This window comes from Peromyscus californicus, unplaced genomic scaffold, assembly GCF_007827085.1.
Source record: "Peromyscus californicus insignis strain IS unplaced genomic scaffold, ASM782708v3 Scaffold_14__1_contigs__length_90479793_seg_2, whole genome shotgun sequence".
NCBI classification, from domain to species: domain Eukaryota; kingdom Metazoa; phylum Chordata; class Mammalia; order Rodentia; family Cricetidae; genus Peromyscus; species Peromyscus californicus.
In genome coordinates, this window is record NW_026294436.1 from 36,063,640 (window position 1) to 36,084,607 (window position 20,968).

Here is a 20,968-nt window from a genome sequence, read left to right on the forward strand (position 1 = left end):
TCAAAAGTGAAGTGTTTAATAAAAAACAAACAAGGCCGACCTCATTAAAAATGGTGAACTTGTGACATTTTTAACTCACCCCATTCTTGCCACTCACCACACCTCATCCAAACTTAAAAACAATTAGTCTGAGCTGGAGAGATGGCTCAGCAGTTCAGAGCACTTTTTCTTGCAGAAGACCAGGGTTTGAGTCACATCACTCACATTGTGGCTCATCCCTAACTCCAGTTCCAGAAGATTCCAATGCTCTTTTCACCTCCAAGGGCACCAGGCATGCAAGTGGTGTACACACACATATGCAGCCAAAACACTCAAATACATAAATTTAAAAAAAAAAGCCAGAAAAACTAAAAGCAAAATCCCAAAACAAATAGTTCACCCTCTCAGTGGGAACATTAGGGCAGATACCAAAGTGGGTAGAATAAATTTGAAGCTAATTAAAAACTTCATGTGGGAGCTGGAGAGACGATTCAGTTAAGAGTACTGACTGCTCTTCCAATGGATCCTGGATTCCATGCCCGGCACCCACATGGTGGCTCACAACCACCTGTAACTTCAGCTCCAGAGAATCTTACACCCTTTTCTGGCCCTGCAAACTCCAGGCATGCATGTGGTGCACAGACATACATGTAGGCAAAACACCCAAACACATAAAATAAAATAATACAAAAACTAAACCCTACCCTTCCAAGACGGCTGCTATCATTTGTCCTGGGACACATTTGCAGGATTTGTCGTTATTTAACTAGACTTAGAATTCTCTTAGTGCAAGCTTCTCCTCTCAGGGGTATTGTAAACAGACTTTATTTGATTTGTTCAGAGAGACCACTAAATTACTTTCTGTTGCTTCTACAGTTAATCATGGCAAACTTGCTAGCGTATAGCAAGACAGAACTGCAGGTCAGAAGTTCAACACAGCCTCCTTGGGTGCAAACCAAGGTGCCAACATAGCTGAATTCCTCTCTGGGGAAGTATGAGAGGATAAGCTATTTCCTTGGCTATTCCGAATTCTAGAGGCCATCTGCATTCCTTGGCGGTGGCCTTCTTCTCTTCATCTCTCATTGAAGCTGGTCATACCAGTCTGAGGTTATATACACTTCTTCTCCCTTTAATGATCCTCATGATTACCTTGGCTCCTTCCAAATAATCAGGGATACATCCCCTACTTAAAGTAGAGCTGATTAATAATCCTAATTTGATCTTCCAACATAATTCCCCTTTAATATATGACTTCCCGTAGTAACCATCTCTAGAATCAGAATATGGACAAGAGGGTACCAGAAAAGTCTTGGCAGTGACAATAATAATAACCACAGAGGCATGAGAATAGGATTTTAAAAATTAGAATTGTCACCATGCATTATTTTAGATGACTTTTCAACAAAAAACAAGATGGACAAGGAAAATAGAGCATGGCCATCCATGGAGCAAGAAGCAGAATAGGCTCTTTTCTAGAAACTCCAGATATTGGATTTACAAAACCACATTCTACGTCAGCTCTTCTGTCTTCTCTAAAGCCCCCTCTCTCCAAGGGTCCAGACGCTTTGCTTGGAGAGCTAAAGGAAGGGGGAAAAAGCACTTTATGAAAAACAGATAGCTAATGAAGGCATGGGATTGATTTAAAGAGCCAACTAGGAACTCTAGAGTTCCAGAACTCAATAAGGGCTCAATAGCATGTTTGAGAAGCACGTTGGAAGAAGAAATAATCAGTGGATATGAAGACAGGTCAAGTAAGATAACCCAGTTTTAGAAGAAATAAATATGAAAGATGAAGAAAGGTGCAGAGATCTTTGGACGTGTATAGAACATTATCAAACGTAATGCATGTTCTTGGGAACAGGAGAGAAAACGGTTCAGAATTACTTAAAGAACAAGTAAGCCAGGTGGTGGTGACTTTTGATCCCAGCACTCGGGAGACAGAGGCAGGCAGATCTCTTGAGTTATAGGCCATCCTGGTCTACAGAGTGAGTTTCAAAACAGCCAAAGCTGCACAGAAAAACCCTGTCTTAAAAAGACAAAACAAAAAACCAAACAAAGAAAAAAAGAGAGAGTGGCTGAATCTTCCAAGTCAGAAGAAAAGCATTTATTTCCACATTTGATAAACTTAACGTTAGTTTTCATATTTGATAAGCTTAACAAATTCCAACTTGAAAAACACCGAAGAAACCTGTAATATAACCAAACTGTTTAAAACCAAACGTGAAAGAGAAAAATCTTAAAATCAGCATGAGAAAAATGACTTATGTACCAGGATCCCAGGAATTACAGCAGCTATTTTCTCATCAAAGTACAAGGAGACTTGAAGGCTGTGGACTAACAAATTATAGTACTGAGAGAAAGTGACTATCGACAAAGAAGTCACTAGCCAGCAAATCCGTCCTGGGCTTTTAGGGTTTCTCTAGGTAATCAAAACAACAAAATCTCAAACAAACAAACAAACAAACAAACAAACAAAAAACCCATGTGCTAGCCCATGTCCCATAAGAAGTGTTAAAACAAAAATTTCAGGGCAGCAATTAATATGCAGGAATAAATTCGGGACGCTGGTAAAAGTAACAAGACAGATAAAGATAAAAGAGTGAAAACTGTAAATTTGGAAGGTTTTCTTTTTTTATTTCTTATAGGAGCAATAATAAGAACTTGACTAGCAGACCACGGGAGAAGAACAGTAACGTAAAGGAAGGGGAAGAAAAAAGCTACCTGGAAGCAAAAACTATGCACAAATAAACTTAAAATGCTATTCATTGAAAAACATTATTATGCTTGAAACATATTGTTCATTTAGATGCTAGTTATAACCCTCAGTGCACACACTTGAAAAGTGAAGCTAAAATCTGTATCTCAAGAACGTATGCCATTGGTGACTCCTGACAAGCCCACACCCTTTATATGCGAAAACAGCTGTTTCCCTGAGATGCCTCTTTCTCCTGAGACCCAAGCTTATGGCTATATTGAAATCTTCTCACAATAAGCTCTAACTTTGATTAAAAATACATGCCAGTTATAAACATACATACATATAACAACAGAGTCCCAACATGCATTGAGAAAAGGAAAAATTATCCTTAATAATTGGAGACATTAGACAGGTGGTGGTTTAATCCCAGCCACACACTCCTTTAATCCCAGCTCTCATGAGACAGAGCCAGGCGGATCTCTGTGAGTTTGAAGCCAGCCTGGGCTACAGAGTGAGAGCCAGGACAGGCACCAAAACTACACAGAGAAACCCTGTCTTGAAAAACCAAAAAAATAAAGTAAAATAATTGGAGACATTGATATCCTACTATGAATAACAGATAAAAATAAGGAGACAAACCGGGCGGTGGTGGCGCACGCCTTTAATCCCAGCACTGGGGAGGCAGAGCCAGGCGGATCTCTATGAGTTCGAGGCCAGCCTGGTCTACAAAGCGAGTTCCAGGAAAGGCGCAAAGCTACACAGAGAAACCCTGTCTCGAAAAACCAAAAAAAAAAAAAAAAAAAAAATAAGGAGACAAACAAGGAAGACATGTAAAGTTGACTGCTGGATACCTCATATATACACAGGTAACTCCACATATAGGTACATACATGCATACACCATAAACACACACACACACACACACACACACACACACACACACACACACACACTCAGAAAGCTGACGAGCAAAGGCCTCTATCCAGGTACGCTCTTTGGGTGTGGTTAGCACCCCAGGCTGACAAGAAGCAAATGGATCGGAAATCCCCCAAATTTTTGAATGGATTATTTGCCTTTTGTCTAGGGCCATGCCATTCTGAACACGCTTGATCTTGTCTGAATATATGCCTGAGAAAGTACAAGCCTGTCCACAGTAGTTTGCAATAGTTCATTACCTCAAGTGACAGACAGTAACATCATAAATCTGTACAATATCTATATGGAAAACCCAATATTGAAGATAAAAGTAAATGCAGTATAAATTACATGGTTCCTCTGTAGCATTTAAATGACTTGGGAGGCCACTGTTCTGTGTATGTCATCAATAAGGAGACAACATTTCATGCCAATGGTAAGATACATGAATTCCCGAGGCATGAGGGTGATTGCGACTCAATTTACCGTCCGTCCTTTTCTCATCTTTTCTTCTTCCAAACACTGGCACATCATGCCAAAACCACAGTACCTTCTTGAAACATCACGAGCTCGACTTTGTCTAATCTTGGGGCATAAACTGACTGTGTCAAATCCTGGTTAAGTCTGAGTTAGTTAAAACTGATGTTAAAGTGACTTTTGTAAGTTAATCCACCTTATTCACTAATGTTTGAAAAGAGTGGAAATTAATCTACACTGAAAACACAGTTCAGTAGAATCCTGTCCTCAACTTGGCCATGAAGAAAGAAACAAAACAGTTCTCTAGAACACTCCCGAGTCTCCACTAGGCCACAGGCAAGCTATTAAACAAAACACAGAAATGATAGGGAAACCTTGTTTGAGTGGGTGTTAGCAGATGTTAGCCAAGCAAATACTTTTAAAATATAAAATAAAAATAAGGAGTCCTCCTAATGTTTTTATGAGACAACTAATACAGACGCAAGAGGGTTCCCAGCCAAGGGGAAAGGCAGCAGGTCTTCAGTCTATTTGTTAAAAGAGTACAGTGAGAAGGGCCAGGAGCCAGACATGTGTTTTGCCAAAAATGGTCCTCATGCTACCATTTACAGATGCTGACTGGGAGACAGGCACCAGGCTAAGACTTTCATGTGTTGTCTTTCATTTAAACTTCAAACAACCCTTGTGAGTATGCGGTATTATTATCTCTTCTACCTTACGGATGAGACTCTTAGCCTTAAGAAGATTCACATCTAAGCTTAGTCTTACAGACGTTAAGTGACAAGAGAAGACCCGAATTTGAAGCCCCTCCTTTCGATACTACAACCTTCTATTTCTTCTGGGTGTATCACCTTGGATGATTTTTTTTCCATGGGAAATAATTATGTGCAGATGAAATGAATGCTTGAGTTATTAGACTTCAAATAACTACTTGTTTGTAGAAACATCTGTCTCACTTGGCAAATATTTGGGGTTTAGATATAACTTCATAGTTTGGTCTAGAGAACAAAAACTTCCAAAATTATGAAACTTTGACGATCAAAAAAAAAAGACCACCTACTGAGGGCTCCTGCTGTTTATAACAGACCAAATCCCTCCCTGGAAAATTCCATGAGAATGTTCCTCTTCTCATGGCCATAGCTTGGTGATATAGTCCAAGAGACCATGCATCCTTACAGCACTTTCTTCAACTCTTGTTAATTTTTTTTACAATGATAGAGAAGAATGGAGTTATCTAAGATATTTTTATGAGAAATGACAGTACTGAGAAATTGGAATACTGAATATTGAAGACTGAACATTTCATGTGACAACTGTAATAAATGTCCATTTTCAGAATGCAGTGCCCATCCATTAAGATTGGCTAGACAAACCTTAACTAAAAGTGACTATTGGGTTATATAAATTAATAATGAAATGAAACTAAACGATTGCTTTTCTATATATTTTGTCAATTCTTCTTTAAATTGATTATCATCAGAGTTGGACATAGTAATTTAAAGGCACTCAGAGTAAAAGTAAAAAGGCTATCATTTCTCCCTTATTCTTAGTGCATTAGTTTCTATGACTGAGCCCTTTAGGAAGTCAAATTTGTATCTATAATAATTGTGGAGAGCCCAAGTCCAAATAATATGCAATTGTTTCAATATGTGCATCTTTATGTAATTTCTTTCAAAACCTGTTTTATAGTCTCTCACATTTTCCTAGATTGTCCTCTCAACATTTGAGGTCTATTCAAAGCCTTTAATTAATAAATTTCTTAGAAATTCCTATATTTTCACACCTCTAATTATCATCATGAGTATTAATGTATGGATACTAGAAGACAGACTCAAGTTTGGAACCTCAGTCTTCCAATGGGACATTGCTGTCCTCAGCGCTAAGAGGAGACAGCTTTTGTCCAGATTCCAGGCACAAACACACAGCCAACCACTTGCTCCAGGTTAATCATTACAAGCTCACTTCATCATCATTCTCCTCGCAGGGAGATGAGCTGTTTTCCAGGCACACGGGTACCACAGCAGATGGGATGCTTTAAGCTCTTGCTCGATCTCCCCTCTACGCGGTGATTTGTGTGAAGGAGATGCAATCGTGTTCTCCATCTCACTTGGCCATCTCCACTAAGCCCTTTCAGTGACTAAGCTCTGTCTCTTTCTTTGCACATGAACTCAGACGTTTTCCACTTGCTTCCTTCTCTTTGAAGATTTTTCCGTGTAGATGTGCCCCCAAACTGCGTCTTTTGACAGCTGACCCTTTGCTACCATCTTCAGACCCTACATCTACAGACTTGTATTTCTCTTGGGTACTCTTTCTTTTCATTTGTTGCTTTCTGTTATACTTTAAATAAATGTTTTTCGCTAGCATACATGATAATGGCTTTCACGGTGACATTTCAAGGCATATGTGCCATTGTGCTTTGTTCTAACTTGATGTGGTATTTAATTTCTTCCAGGGACTCTAGTTTTCAGTTATTCTGGAGCATACTGACAAAGCTCCAAAAAGCCTTTCATGTTTGTCTCAAAATTTCCCCAAGTACTGGTGACCACACCAGTGGAACCAGAGACACTGTTGGAGGAGGGCTGAGGCTCCACGCAGGAAGCAGCAGTTTGAACTGCAAAGACGACGGAAGGAGCTTCAGAGAAGGAAAGACTGCGGGGAACACACAGTTTGGCAACTCTTAGAGTCAAGTGGGAACTTGAGGAGATGCTGGAGACAGCTGTCAAGGAACCATCAGAAGACAGAGGTAGACCCGTGGGAAGCAGAGTAAATCAAAGGCAGTGAGGGATGGCTGTGTCTGTGTGTTCTCAGCCTCTCTAGGACATGGAGCCAATTCCAAATAGCGTCCTTCAAATTAATTACTCTTAGGGAACATGCTTATATGTGCAAAAATGCTCACATTTGGGTGTTTCTATTTTGTGAACCATGGGCAGAATAAATTGGTTTATGAGGAAACATTTAAGGAGCAAAATATTGAACTGGCTCATTCAAATAAAAGAAAATATGCATCCTTCCTAGGGTCCCCCCCTGCTAGCTAGCCTCCCTGGAGCTGTGGGTTGCAAGCAGGTACAGAGATCCATGGCTGGGTGGCAGGCTGGGCTCCAGGAGTCCAATTGATGAGAGAGAGGAGGGATTCTATAAGCAAGGGACATCGAGATCATGATGGGAAAATGTACAGAGATGACCAGCCAAACTAGTGGAAACACATAAACTGTGGATCAATAGCTGAGGAGTCCCCATGGTACTAGACTAGGCCCCCTGGATAGGCGACACAGTTGTTTAGCTTGAACTGTTTAGGGGGCCCCCAGGAAGTGGGATCGGGACCTGTCCCTGGTGCATAAGTGGGCTTTTTGGAGCCCAGTGCCTATGGTGTGATATTTTGCACAGCCTTGGTGCGGGAAGGAGGGGCCTGGATCTGCCTCAACTGAATGTACCAGGCTCTGCTGACTCCCCATGGGAGACCTTGCCTCAGAGGAGGTGGGGATGGGGATGGGTGGGTTGGGAGGGAGGCCTGGGGAGTCGGAGGAGGGAGGAGAGGGGGATCTGTAGTTGGTATGTAAAATGAATAGAAAATCTCTTAATAATAAAAAAATGAAAAAAAAGAAAACATGCAAAGAAGCAAATTAGAAGACTCCAATGACCCACTGGCATTTTTAAAATCACTCAGTTTACTCTTTTGTATGTTAAATTTTTCAACTTCCTGCTATGTACCTGGAATTAAGTTAGATCCCTGGACATTATTCTAGGCTGGATTCCTCAGTAAATGTGGAATGAATCTATGGATTAATGACTATCTAAAGAAATAAAAGAACCACACGAATAAAACAAACGAATAATGTGTACATCGAGATTTCAGGGCACTTCTGCAAAAGCCTAGACTTTGTTCTGATAAACCTCTGGAGAACAAAAGACATAGACTCAAAGTCTATGTCTTCCAAGTTTATAGTAAAGCTGTGATGTTGATGATGTGCTCCCTAGCACCCAAAAACTTTATGAAAGCCCATAGAAGATCCCAAGTCAAGGGTAACTCCCATTCACAAAATAAAAACTGTGCAAGAAGATTATAGACAAGGTTGAGGCACAACCCTGGAACTTAGTTTTTTTTTTTTTTCAACAAAATCTCCGTAAAGGATTATTGATGAAGGTGATATGAATCACTTAAAAAAAAAAACATTGGAGAATGGCAGAGATGTCTCAGAGGGTAAAGAATTTGCCATACAAGATGAGGAATCAAGTTTGGCTCTGCAGAACCCATGTAAAAAGCTGCACAGATGTGGCAGCCTATGGACATCTGAGAGCAGGAAGACAGACACAGGGAATCCACAGAGCAAACTGGCTAGCCAGACTAGCCTAAATGGTGAGCCCTGGGTTCAGCAAGAGACCCTAGCTCATATATAAGATGGCGAGCTACCATCAACTTTGTGCTTCCACATATGGTATATATGCTTGCACACATGTGGACATACACACATATGCCTCTACACATGTGAACACGCATATATACATATGTACCACACACACGTGTATGCACTCGTAAAAATTTGAGCATACTATTTAGCAACCTGAAAACTGAAGATATTTACGAAAAACTGTAATTACAATGAACTATATAGGATTTTTCATATAGATGAAATCAAGCTTTTCTTTCTACATTTGCAACTTATAGAAAACATGTGTTCTCTTACCTTCTATGCTTCCCCACAACCAATTAAAGAAGAGAGTCATAAAAGTGGGAATGCTAGAGACTGCTTGTTGCAGGCCAAAGATGGATGGATGCCCCAATGTTGCAGAGGAACTTTGGGTAGTGACTGTCCAGGCAGCCAGCTGTTTCTGTCATTTCTCGCATTTTTGGAAGTCACTTGCTTACACTTCCTGCTTACTCAGGTAATATTATTTCCCTCTTGGATCTCTGATAGAGTTGAAGACTTTATAGTTATAGTTTTCCTTGATACCAGATTCAGAAAAGAACTTCACTAAAGAAATGTAAAGTATGTAAGGTTGAGAGACATTAAAAGATAATTTTGACAATGCAAGTTAGAATAGAAAGTGAATTAGGTACAACCTTTTGCACTCACCAAAAGAGGACAGATAGTGGAGTATTTTTTCTGAATTTGTCAAATGTTTATGGGCTAGACATTGTTGATGTATTTATTGCTTGTATATATTGTATATAGTTATTGTACTTGTATATACTTTTTCTTATGTTAGTTATACCTTCTTTTTTATTTTAGACAAAAAGAGGGAAACGTGGTGATATTTTGTTTGTGCTCTAACATATACAGTTTGCCTGAAGATCAGAGGGTGGAGCTAGCCATAGATGCCAGGCAGTGGTGGCACACACACACACCTTTGATCCCAGCACTTGGAATCTCATGCCTTTGATCCCAGCACTTGGGACCTGAGTACTTGGGAGGTGGAGACAGGAAGTGATATGGCTGGGTGGAGAAAGGAATATAAGGCAGGAAGAGACATGAGCTCACCCTTTTTGTCTGAGGATTTAGTAGAGGTAAGAAGTCTCTCTAGTGGCTGGCTCCTTTACTTCTCTGATCTTTCAGCATTTACCCCAATATCCGACTCCAGATTTTTATTATTAAGATCAATTAGAATTTGTGCTACAGCTTGTAATCCTATTCTTTGAGAAGCAGAGACAAGCAGATCTCCAGGACTTATTAGATAGCCAGCCTTGCCTAATCAGTAAATACCAGGCCGGCCAGGTGAGAGACCCTATCTCAAAAATAAAGGCAGTTTAGGAAAATGGCAACAGGAGATATACAAAAGCCACATTAAATAGGCTTAGTATACACACATGTGTTTAACCATAAATAATTATAAAAGAGGTCATGAGGGAGTGGGAAGACATGGGAGGAGTTGGAGGTAGGAGAGGGAGGGGTATACTGATGTGAATATAAAACTCATGTATTAAATTCTCAAAAAAAAACCCCTAAAATACTTAAATTAATAAAAAACAAGGTTGGTGACACAGAAGAAATGGCACTGGCTATTGACCTGTGGCCTACATATGTGTGTTCACACACACATGTGTGTGTGCAACCCCCTGCATGCACTCACACACATGCATACACATACACAAGAGAAAGCCATAAACATACTCTTACCGTGCACGTGCAATTGAGTGTGCTGCTGGGCTTCTCCAGCGGCATTGGTAGCCACACACGTATATCTGCCAGCGTCTTCCAAAAGAGCCTTGGCAATTTGTAGAACTCTGCCAGAAGACTGTATCTAATTGGGAACAGAGAGCATGGCAATGTTTTGTTTGGATCTAAAAACATTTGCTGAGATAGAAAAGTTCGTTTAAATGTATAATGTTTAATTGTAGTTTTATATCTTAGTTAACTCAATATTTGAGAGCCAGATCACTTCATTATGCACAGGAAAACAAGCTAATTTGATTTAAAAAATGTATTCTTATTCATTTGATGACACAAAATGAAATACCTTAAGGCTGGCCTTCTGGTATAGTCATAAAACCCCATTGAAAAAAAGACTTTCATGCTGGACTATAAAACATGTGATGAAAATTTAAACTCTTTGAAAAAAAAAACCCATGACCACATTTATGTAACACTTCATAAATGGTTTTAAGGCAACAATCTTTTTTGACGAAATTGTCACAGGGGCCAGAAAAACTGTAAAAGTTATAAAATATGAATAATAGGAATGCCGATAAATTCCTGCTTTCTCCTTATTCCTCTCTGAAATCCATTGCTGCCGGGCCTCTGCCACTTTAAAAGCTGGTGAATCAGAGGTCATTATTTAACACTGATTATTCCAAAGTCACCAATAACATCCAATCGCATTGCCCAGTAGTCCACAGTTAAGTGCATAGTCTCTCTTACCACACACAGCATTAGATGTCCAGACTTCTGATGGCCTGTACTCACAGGGCATTACAGAGAGAGCATTCCTCAGCCCTTACTCCCAGGCTCTCCCAGGACATTATGTTATAGAACCTGCTTCCTCTTTCTGCTGCACAAACAGGAAACTTAACTCTGGAATTTTCATCCAATCCCATGACTTAGGTGAAAAACCCTAAACACACACCTGAATTTACAGCTTTAGCCCCTGCTGGTCTCCTGAGCTCTACATTCATGGTCCTAGGACAGGCTAACACATGAACTATCCAGAACTATGTTTGTAAATTATTCCCTCATATTCCTAAAACTGACTTGTCATTGCATTTTCCCAGTCTTACTTAATGGCGCCCACGATTTTTCCAGTCATTGGGGTTTTGGCGCCCACTTTGACTTCTATTAATTATACCGCAGCCGTGTGTCTCAGATCCCCTGTTTTCCACTTCCACCACCACTGTGGGATGATGATGGCTTCTTAACTGATGTTCCAGCGTCTCCAGCCTCCCCAGTTGTTAATCTATCTTGCACACTGTTGCCAGAATAATTTATTTAAGATGGAAATTTGATCCCTTCCCCGCTCCCTTCTCAAACCTCATTCATGGCTCCCCACTTTGCCCAGGAGGAAATCTGAACTCGGCATAGCCCTCCAGGCTTACCACATTCCGACCCCAAATGATCTCTCCACGGCCCCAAGTGAATTCCCAGTTAACCTATTTTCCAGTCAAGCTTCACTAAACATGCTAAGCAACATATCCATGCATTTATTTTCAGCCCTACAATTTTTGCACCTGGCTTTTAATGTCACAACTTCTTGACCCTCGGCACTAGCGTGATCCTCTCTCATCTTACCCTTTACTTCTTTACTCTTTGGGTTAACTTATTTGTGCCCAAAGCTTAAAATATAAACAGTGTGCCAATAATTCTAGCCAAATCATTCTATTGATCTCCATGGCTATTGGCAATAACCTACGGCCATGTCCACCGTCTCTTCCGGTGTATCTCCAACTGGTGTGAACTCCAGAAGCCTGACATTAAAAACCACAGTACGTTCCCTTATGTTCTTCCAGAGTGTCCCATATCACTGGTGGTCAGTGTCATCCATATCATTATGTAGTTTAAAGTCTCAGGATGTTTCCTTACACACACAGCCCCCATCTTCAGTAAACTGTCTTTCGTCAATCTACAATGACTTGACTATTGCACCAAAATACCTTTTCTGTAACTAGTATATATTATCAGACTTCTACCTCTGTCTCCTAGAGAAATGCACATTGGTTCTCATTGGTTTTACATAGCTACTCTTGACCCACCAACTTAATTTTTCAGAAAGGATGCAAGTAACTTCAGTCATGTACCACCTAGTGTGCTTTGGCCAATGATGGACCATATTGATGATGACACTTACTATCTAGTCAAGGTGTACCCCAGGCTATGCTATCTAGGTTTGCGGAAGAGTAGTATAAAGTTTCGACAGTGATGAATGTGCTAAATGACGTATGCCTTTCTTGCTATGTATTCTCATTGTAAAGTAGTACATAACTATATTTAAAATGGAAACCTGGTCATGGCACTCTTCTCTTAAAACTGTTTTCCCCCAGTTGCTTTTGTAAAGATAAAATAATTAGTATTGTGTAAGTGCTTGTTACTGCCTCTCCACTTCTGTATGCCACGAACCCCTCTGCCTTTCCTCTCTTCCTCAGCCTTGCTTTCAAATCCCTAAAAGGACACAGACTCTCCTTACTGTGTTTGCCTGTACACACACTTCTCAGCAGTGTTTGTTTCTTTCCCACTTGATCCCATGCATTCTTCAGAACTCTGCTCACAGGCTTTCTTCAGATGCTCTGTATATTCCATCTTTGATATACTCATTAAATATTCAGTTATGTTTGTGTGACCAACTGATAAACCTCTCCCTCCAAGATAAGCTATCATTTACTTGAACTGTATTTGAAGTCTGTGTACTGAGTTTTTCTTTCCTATAGGGGTGTGGGATCAGGTCTACCAGATGTGGAGTATAATTAATAACAAACAGATATCTATATCATTTCTATTACAGAAAGAACTCAAGACATATATTGAAAACTTTTAAGTAAAATTCAAGACTCCATTTGTCAATTAACTTAATCCTACTAGAAAAGTGTATTAATTCTGTATTTTTTAATGGCACTGGAGATTGAACCCAGGGCCTTGTGCATGCTATTCAACCACCCCATCACTGAGGCGCTTCTCTAGCCCTTTCTTTATGTTGTTATTTTGAGACAAGAATTAACTTACTTGCTTAGATTAGGCTCAAACTTGCTCTGTAGTCAAGATAGGCCTGAGCTACAATCCTCCTGCCTCAGCCTCCTGAATAGCTGAGTATACTGGCCTATACCACCAGGTCTGGCTAGTTCTGATTTTTAAGTGCATCAGTTAAGTTATCTGGGTTAGAAATCTGTCAGCTATTCATGTTTATCTAGTTTCTGATTCTTTAAATATTTACTAAAACATAATTAAATGCCAGAGGGAACAGTCAGCATGTGAGAAAGAAATTATTTTTTAGTTATTCCCAAGATATCAATTTTTGAAGGCATAAATCAAAATAAATACAACTCCTATACTAAAAGCTACACCAGTAAGGGTTTTTAATTCTATTGAGAAATGAAGGAAAACGTATTTTAACCAAATTTCTGCCAAATCTGTCTTATAGGAAAATCTATACTTTAGAAATAATGAGATGCTAGAGTTAGCAAGACCTCCATGGCTGTCTTAATTTGGACTCAGTGTCTTATACTTACTCTGAGGTTTCCTTGGGCAGTGTTCACAGGCTGGTCGTCCTTCAGCCATGTAATGGACGGGTTGGGAATGCCATTGGCTATGCACTGCAAGGTGACTGGCTTGTGCCTCACCACAGTCTTTTCGGGAAGGTCTGAGGACTTGATTGTTGGAGGAACTAGATGAAAAGAAGGGAGAGAGAGAGAATGAAAACCGCAATCAATGACATCACAGACCTAAGAGTATGTGTGAGGCACCCATGATAAATGGGCAGTGCAAAAGGACTCCAGGGTTATAGAAAGAAAACTCTGGGGCATAAAGTTGGGATATGTGTGTGGGGTAGATCCAGGAGGGGGATGAATGAGGAATGAGTGTCTATTATCAAGTTACATTTTATGCACACGTGAAATTCTCAAAGGATTAATAAAAACGTATTCAAAATATGTTTAAGAGATCTGAAACTTTAAAATTAGAAAAATTACCATTTTTTCACAAACAATGAAACAACTTTATCTTTTTTAATTTTTATTTAACTTATAATTTTAGTTTGGATTTAATTTATAATTTCATTCTTTTTAGATAACACTCATTTTTAGTTCTGTCTTTAATTATTCAAATAGCCAAATGTCCATATGGTTACTGCAACCTAACATGTATGCTTGGCTCAAACCCATTGACTTATTTTTCCAATTGATAATTACCATCCATTTCTCTGGAATGACTTCATTAAACTAATGCCAGATTCAAGGAGCATTTAGGTACAGGACTCTGTCCCTAGTAAGGCTGACTGAACCTGGGGTTATAAGGTGATTGAATCTGGGTTTGCCAGATTCTCTCTCTAGAATTCGAAGTATGGACTAGATCTGTCTGTATTCCATCATGAGACATGGAAAAATAAAATTTAAAGGAGAGTCTACAGAGACAGGGGGAGGAACGTAGTTGCTATTCACAGATTCTGTTCCTGTGCATTCCAAACAACTCTTCAGTTTCTGGTTCCAGTCCCTTCCTTCTCAAGTTCTGCTGGCAAGTGGGACACATAATGCCCTGGCAGAGATTGTCTCTTGTCACTAGATTCACGGTCATAACCTTAATGTGCCAGTTCTGTGAATACACTTATTATGTTCCTGGATCCCACAATTCTACCCTAAGCCTTGCTTCTGGAAAACACTGTTCATAATCACTCCTGTTTGGGTCAAATCTTTAAAGGTTGACATAAGCCATTCACTTGGAGTTTTTAACCATCCTCTTCTGTTGTAGTCTAGCTCCCTGTCCACCCTCTGACACCAGGTAGAATACACTTGCTGACAGCTATTGTTGAATCTTATTCACATGATACTTTGGGTGAATCGCTGCCCCAGAAAATAATGTAAATCTGTTATTATTTAACTACACTTGCCCTTTTTCTCACTGCTTTACACAACACAAGATTTCTCCAGATGACCCTGCTCCTCTCTGAATGAGATAACGAATAAAGCCCAGAGTGGTTTAAATGCAGCACACCCATCCCTTCCTTGGCATACCATGAACTGTCACTTCAAACTCCTTCCTGTGGTCCCCCGCAGTGTTCGTTGCCACACATTGGTAAAGGCCTGTGTCTGACACTTGAGCCTGAGTAATAACCAGTTTGCGACCATTTAGTAAGACCTTGAATCCATCTCTTTCATCAATTAACTGACCGCCTTTTAGCCACCTGGAGAGAAAGGCAAAAAAAAAAAAAAATTCTAGATACTTATTGCAAATAAGCAATTTCCTAGAGGTTATTTGTGTGCTGTAGTTATTCTCCCCTATGCATTCACCTGATCTCCTAATTAATCACTCTGTAAAACAGGATGTTGAAGAGAAGTAAGAAAGAAACATGGTCTCTCAGAGAGGTTGGCATACAGCTGGAACTCAAGAACTCTGTAATGAGTCCATTATCCTTCTAAGTTTAGGTTCAGAAAGGGACAAATGATACTATTCACTGTAGTATTTAAATAATATTAACCAACAAAAGGCAATGATCTTCTAATGTTTGCGAACCAAATATTGAAATCAGAGTTTTATGGTTTTGTGGGCTATCACTATAATGTGTGAACTGTAGTCAACCAACTTTTCTTGTGCATGTCTCATACCATTTTGGAAATGAAAACTGTATATTCAATAATGCTTTGAGAACGTAGGAAGGAGACCAACCAGACAAGACTATGAGCATGCTAACCTCCCCATTTCTACACTATTTCTGCTACCCTTTTTGTTTAACAGTCTGTTACACATGTCAGTGCCTCAGAGAGCTCCAACACTAATAGTGCTTAATAGTCTATATCTCCTGGCTGAAAATATGATTCCTAAGATAACACAAAGGATTTTCTCCAGTTGTGCCAATATGTGTGCTTTTTGAGTGCCAGGTACCCGGTGCCTTGTATATAGACCATATCTTTTCCGAGAGGAATGTGATTCTGTGCTGACTCTCCTCAATGTCAAAATCCTCTAGGACAACTCCAAAACACTTATATTAAAAGGTGAGAGAGGTATTTAGAAGACATACCAAAGCGCTTACATGAGAGTTGGTGGCGGGGAGCCTGTGACCTGGCAATCCAGCTCCAGCAAGTTATTTGCCATCACGATGAAGTAAGAGGTTTCATCTCCTCCTTCCACAGCTGGTGGCACTAGAAAGAAAGGAAGAAAGGACAAGACAGAAGGTAGCAGGCAAAGCCATGTTTACAGGACTGAATCCACCCTGACAGCTCAGTAGTAGCTATGAAAACTGATGCTTTCCATAGGAGTTTGATACTCTAGGGGATCTGAAGTTGTAAATGAATTTTTCAATAACTTCCTATGAGGAATGTGCCCTGGTCACTAGGCATTTTCTCTGACACACACTATGGTGCCATAGATGCTGTGCTAATGTAAAGTTTATCCATGTTTTATGTTGTTTATTTTCACAATAACACCCATTTAAGAATCTTCTGGCTGCGATTACAGAGTCTCAAGGTTGCAAGATGATTTCCCAAGGTCCAGAGATCATTATCTGTGGTCTGACATGGTGCTCATTACAGAAGAATACCTTGTGACTCGCTGCAGCCCGAGGTTGATATAGTTATGAAAATGACCTTGCAAGAGCTGCATTCATCAAAACCCATGGAAGAGCCGCATGAGATTTAGATTACGGGATTCTGTTGAGAAACTCACCACTTGAACAGACTTGAAAAGCTGACTACACCTGAACTTAGACTGCATTATTTCTACATGATCTCAGATGTGTTCAATAATTCAGTTATTACTAATGATCTCAGATGTGTTCAACAATCCAGTTATTACTACAGGATCTCAGATGTTCAATGATGCAATTATTATTAATGATCTCAGATGTGTTCAACAATCCAGTTACTCTAATGATCTCAGATGTGTTCAACAATCCAGTTATTACTACACGATCTCAGATGTGTTCAACAATCCAGTTATTACTACACAATCTCAGATGTGTTCAACAACCCAGTTATTACTACATGATCTCAGCTGTGTTCAACAATCCAGTTATTACTACACAATCTCAGATGTGTTCAACAACCCAGTTATTACTACATGATCTCAGCTGTGTTCAACAATCCACTTATTACTACATGATCTCAGATGTGTTCAACAATCCAGTTATTACTACACGATCTCAGATGTGTTCAATAATCCAGTTATTACTACAGGATTTCAGATGTGTTCAGTGATGCACTGCTGTAAATCTGACAGTCCAGGCAGTGGTATCCTTACTCACCTAAGACATCAACTTCATATTTGATTTCCCTTTCTCCTGCCACACTGGTAGCCACACATATGTATTGTCCCCGGTCACCTTCCAGGGCACTCAGGATTTCAAGTGTCTTCCCACCGGCTTCTATGCGGATGTTGTCACTGGCTTTCACAGGTACACCATCTTTTAACCAAGTAAGAACGGGAGGAGGGTTGCCAGCAGCTTTACACTCCAAGATCAATGACCGACCAATAACAACTTGCTTATTTGAAGGCATGGCCAAGTCACCTTCAATTATTGGAGGAACTAGGGGAAACAATAGTAATATTTCAGGTAATTCTTTTCCCAGTCATAAAAGAATATCTTAAGTAAATAAAAGGGGAATTTTTTTCTCATGTTTTGACCAGAGGAGCGTCCTACACGCCTGTTTCCCTCTAAGTTGGTAAGGGAAGAATTTCTTGGTTCAACTGATCTACAACTATTCTAATTATTCTGAGGTGCTATGGAATGTCATGATAACAAAAGACAAAGAGCAGAGAGCTATCTTAATACTAACCACTGCTTTACCGTATTGCTAAGAACCAAATGGTTGAGATGCTCCAAGTTCCAAGGGGAAGAGTTGGTTAAAGAAATGAACTATGTTTTGCTAACCTTAGCTTTTGTAAAAAAAATTTCAAATTATAACACTCTTCCAATTATTATCCATATAGAGAAAAAAACCTCCCACCAAGGTTTTATTAATAAGTAATTTAGATGGTAACATACTAGAAAGGCACTCGGATAAGATATATATATATATATATATATATATCTATATATATATATATCTATATATATAGATATATATCCTTACCATAGATGTCAACATGGAATGATTTTTCAGCCGTTCCAGCAACATTGGATACATGGCATGTATATGTTGCTGAATCAGAGACCTGTGCTCTTGGAATGTGAAGAAATTGTCCTTTATCAACATAAAGCGCTTGTGAGCTGGATATGATGACCTGGCCATCCTTATACCAGGTAATGGTAGGCACTGGAAGCCCCCGGGACTCACATTCCAGTTTAACTATGCTGTTGAGCAACGCCGATATTTCTGTGGTAACGTTCCCTCCTTTAATACTAGGTGGAACTACAAAAGATTTCAAAACAAACACAAATTTAGCATCTGCATCGCAATAGTAAGTGCTATGGAAGCTAAGATTTTTAGTTTAACATAAATATATATTAATGACAGGAAGTCTGTGTCCTCTACAGATGATTACTTCCCTCTCTGGTCCACACAGTCTCTGTCACCTTCCTTTCCAGTTCCAGCTTTCAGGGAAACAGTCAAGTAAGTCACAGTCCAGGTTCAGTAGCTCATGGGATTGACCATATTGGAATAATCAAGCAAGTTAGCTTCAACAAACAAAGCAATCCAAACTAAAGCCTCCCTTAAAGAAGGCACATTAAGTTCAAAAACCATGCCAAAGGAACAAAAGGGTCAGAGGTAGCACTACCGCATGTCCTCTCCCAAAATACAGAAGTACCTCTGAATGCTTTCAGGACCAGCTACTGGCAGCAGCTGTGGAGTCTCTTCTTTCTTGCTAGTACTAGTTTTTAATTGCCAGGAGTCCATTCATTAGCTGCACATATCTAATCGGCTCCATGGGTAGCTTCCACTACACCGCATCCTCATGCCTGGCCTCTCAGGTCACTGAGGACTGGGCTTTTGGAAAAAAAATGCTGTAAGTTGTGCATTCTCAGCTACATACTTTCAGCATGATTCTTGCAAGGTAACAGTACAATTGCAGCAATCTGAAAGAAATCAAATGGCACGCATCTGCAGTGGAGTGCCTTAATATAGTTTTAATACATTTTTATGGTTTAGAAGAGGATGTTCTGTAGAACTTTCTTCTTGTGGTCCAGCTAGGCCTCAGGGTATTGAGAGAGAAAGCGGTGAAAGGTGTTGTTCCTGGTTTACATCAGTTCCAGGGAACTGATGTAAACATGACTGGCTGCTAATGTTGTCACCCTGGCTACCTGGCTAAGGGCAGTGTTTGCCAAGTCTCTGGACTAGGAAGATGCTTTTTCCCCCCACTATCCCCTGCCTATGTGAATGGCATAGGCAGTTATATTTTCTTTACTGGCAAAGGAATATCTTCCTAATTTACTTAGAATTCTATATGGGGGACATTATCTTCCTACCCACTTTATGTATCGAATTCATTTATTTCTATCATTATGAAGTCTTAAGAACTTATATTATACTTGGGGATATAACCAATACTACATTAAATTAGGCAGTTTGGGCCACCTGAGTTCTCTTAGTTAGCTCCTTTGAAGCTATTTTATTTTGCACTTCCTTAATAGAGTGTTCTACTATACACTCCACATCCATCTTATATAATCCTGCACATCTCTAGAGTTAACTATTTCTCCAAAGAACTGTGGATTCTTTTAGTCGAAGAGGATATTGATTGGAAAATAAGATTCTGGTGCTAATAGAATAGCGTCACATTTTCTAGTAATCTTCCTGAGAATTACTTCAGAGTAACAGACACAATCCAAGTCGTGGCCTACAATGTTTATGGGTGAATTTGATAGTGGAATCATTTTCCTATAAGTACATTCACTTTAAAGCTTGGGACCAGCCAACTTTCACACAGGATGCGGAGTTGAGACTGTTCAATGTTTTGTTAGAATACAGTCAAACTCATTCATTTGGGTATTGGCCATGGGTACTTTCACTGAATAGTGACAAAGTAGTTGCAAATGACTACCCATGTGGTGTGCTCATTGCTCCTACTGCTGCTCAGTGTGTCATAAGTTTAGTGACATACTTGTTTCTTGCTAGCATTTCAAGTGCCATACAAGTAGTAACAATACATGATTCAAGTGCCATGCAAGTAACAATATATGATTAATTTTGTCCCCGGTGCATATTCCTCATCACAAAACAAGAAGAAAAGAGAGGAGTGGCACAGTGTGATGTGGTCTCTCTTGCTATAAAATTAAAAGGCAGGGCTTTACATACACAGGGATGACACTACAGCTCTTAAAGCATAAATGTAAACAGACTAAGCACTCATCCCAATATTCCTAATTCAAAGATAGGCAACAATTTGAAATATTAGAATACGTGAAATGGGGTGTTTCAGCCTAATAATTTCTTTACAAAAATAAAAAAGTTAAAAAAGGAGACTAAAACAAAGTAAGTTCCTAAGTAGCATGTTAGGCAGCAAACAAGGTCATTTTTCAATGGTGGTATAGTTAAATTAATTATGGTGCAGCAGCTGAAGAAAGAAATATATCCAGAGGAAATCAGCTTGTTGGTGATTGGCAGCTGATGACTCTGGGGGCAATATGAATAGTCAGTTTTAAAGGGCAATTTCTTCCGTCGACTATTCTTGCCTTTGACACTCTCGACAAATGTTACCAAGACTAAGCTGTTTGGGCTTATCTGGGGAGTTGGTGCAAAGTTCGACAACCATGAAGAATTGGTCTCTAAGAACAATCTATGCAGAACAAAATATCCCCAGGGAAGTCCAAGTAACGCTAGTTGAAGTGGAATTTGCT

At 39.6% G+C, this 20,968-nt stretch overlaps 1 protein-coding gene across 3 annotated transcripts in view; it reads right to left on the reverse strand.

The window, feature by feature from the left end:
- Window positions 1-20,968, reverse strand: part of Hmcn1 (hemicentin 1) — a 442,580-nt gene that overhangs the window by 154,547 nt on the left and 267,065 nt on the right. For all 3 annotated transcript variants that reach the window (XM_052737150.1, XM_052737149.1, XM_052737151.1), the window contains 6 exons: window positions 18,264-18,542; window positions 17,435-17,716; window positions 16,226-16,334; window positions 15,210-15,379; window positions 13,713-13,867; window positions 10,180-10,303 (listed from right to left, as the gene is read on the reverse strand). In XM_052737150.1, coding sequence (XP_052593110.1) covers window positions 10,180-10,303; window positions 13,713-13,867; window positions 15,210-15,379; window positions 16,226-16,334; window positions 17,435-17,716; window positions 18,264-18,542 — 1,119 coding nt within the window. The remainder of the gene's footprint in view (window positions 1-10,179; window positions 10,304-13,712; window positions 13,868-15,209; window positions 15,380-16,225; window positions 16,335-17,434; window positions 17,717-18,263; window positions 18,543-20,968) is intronic.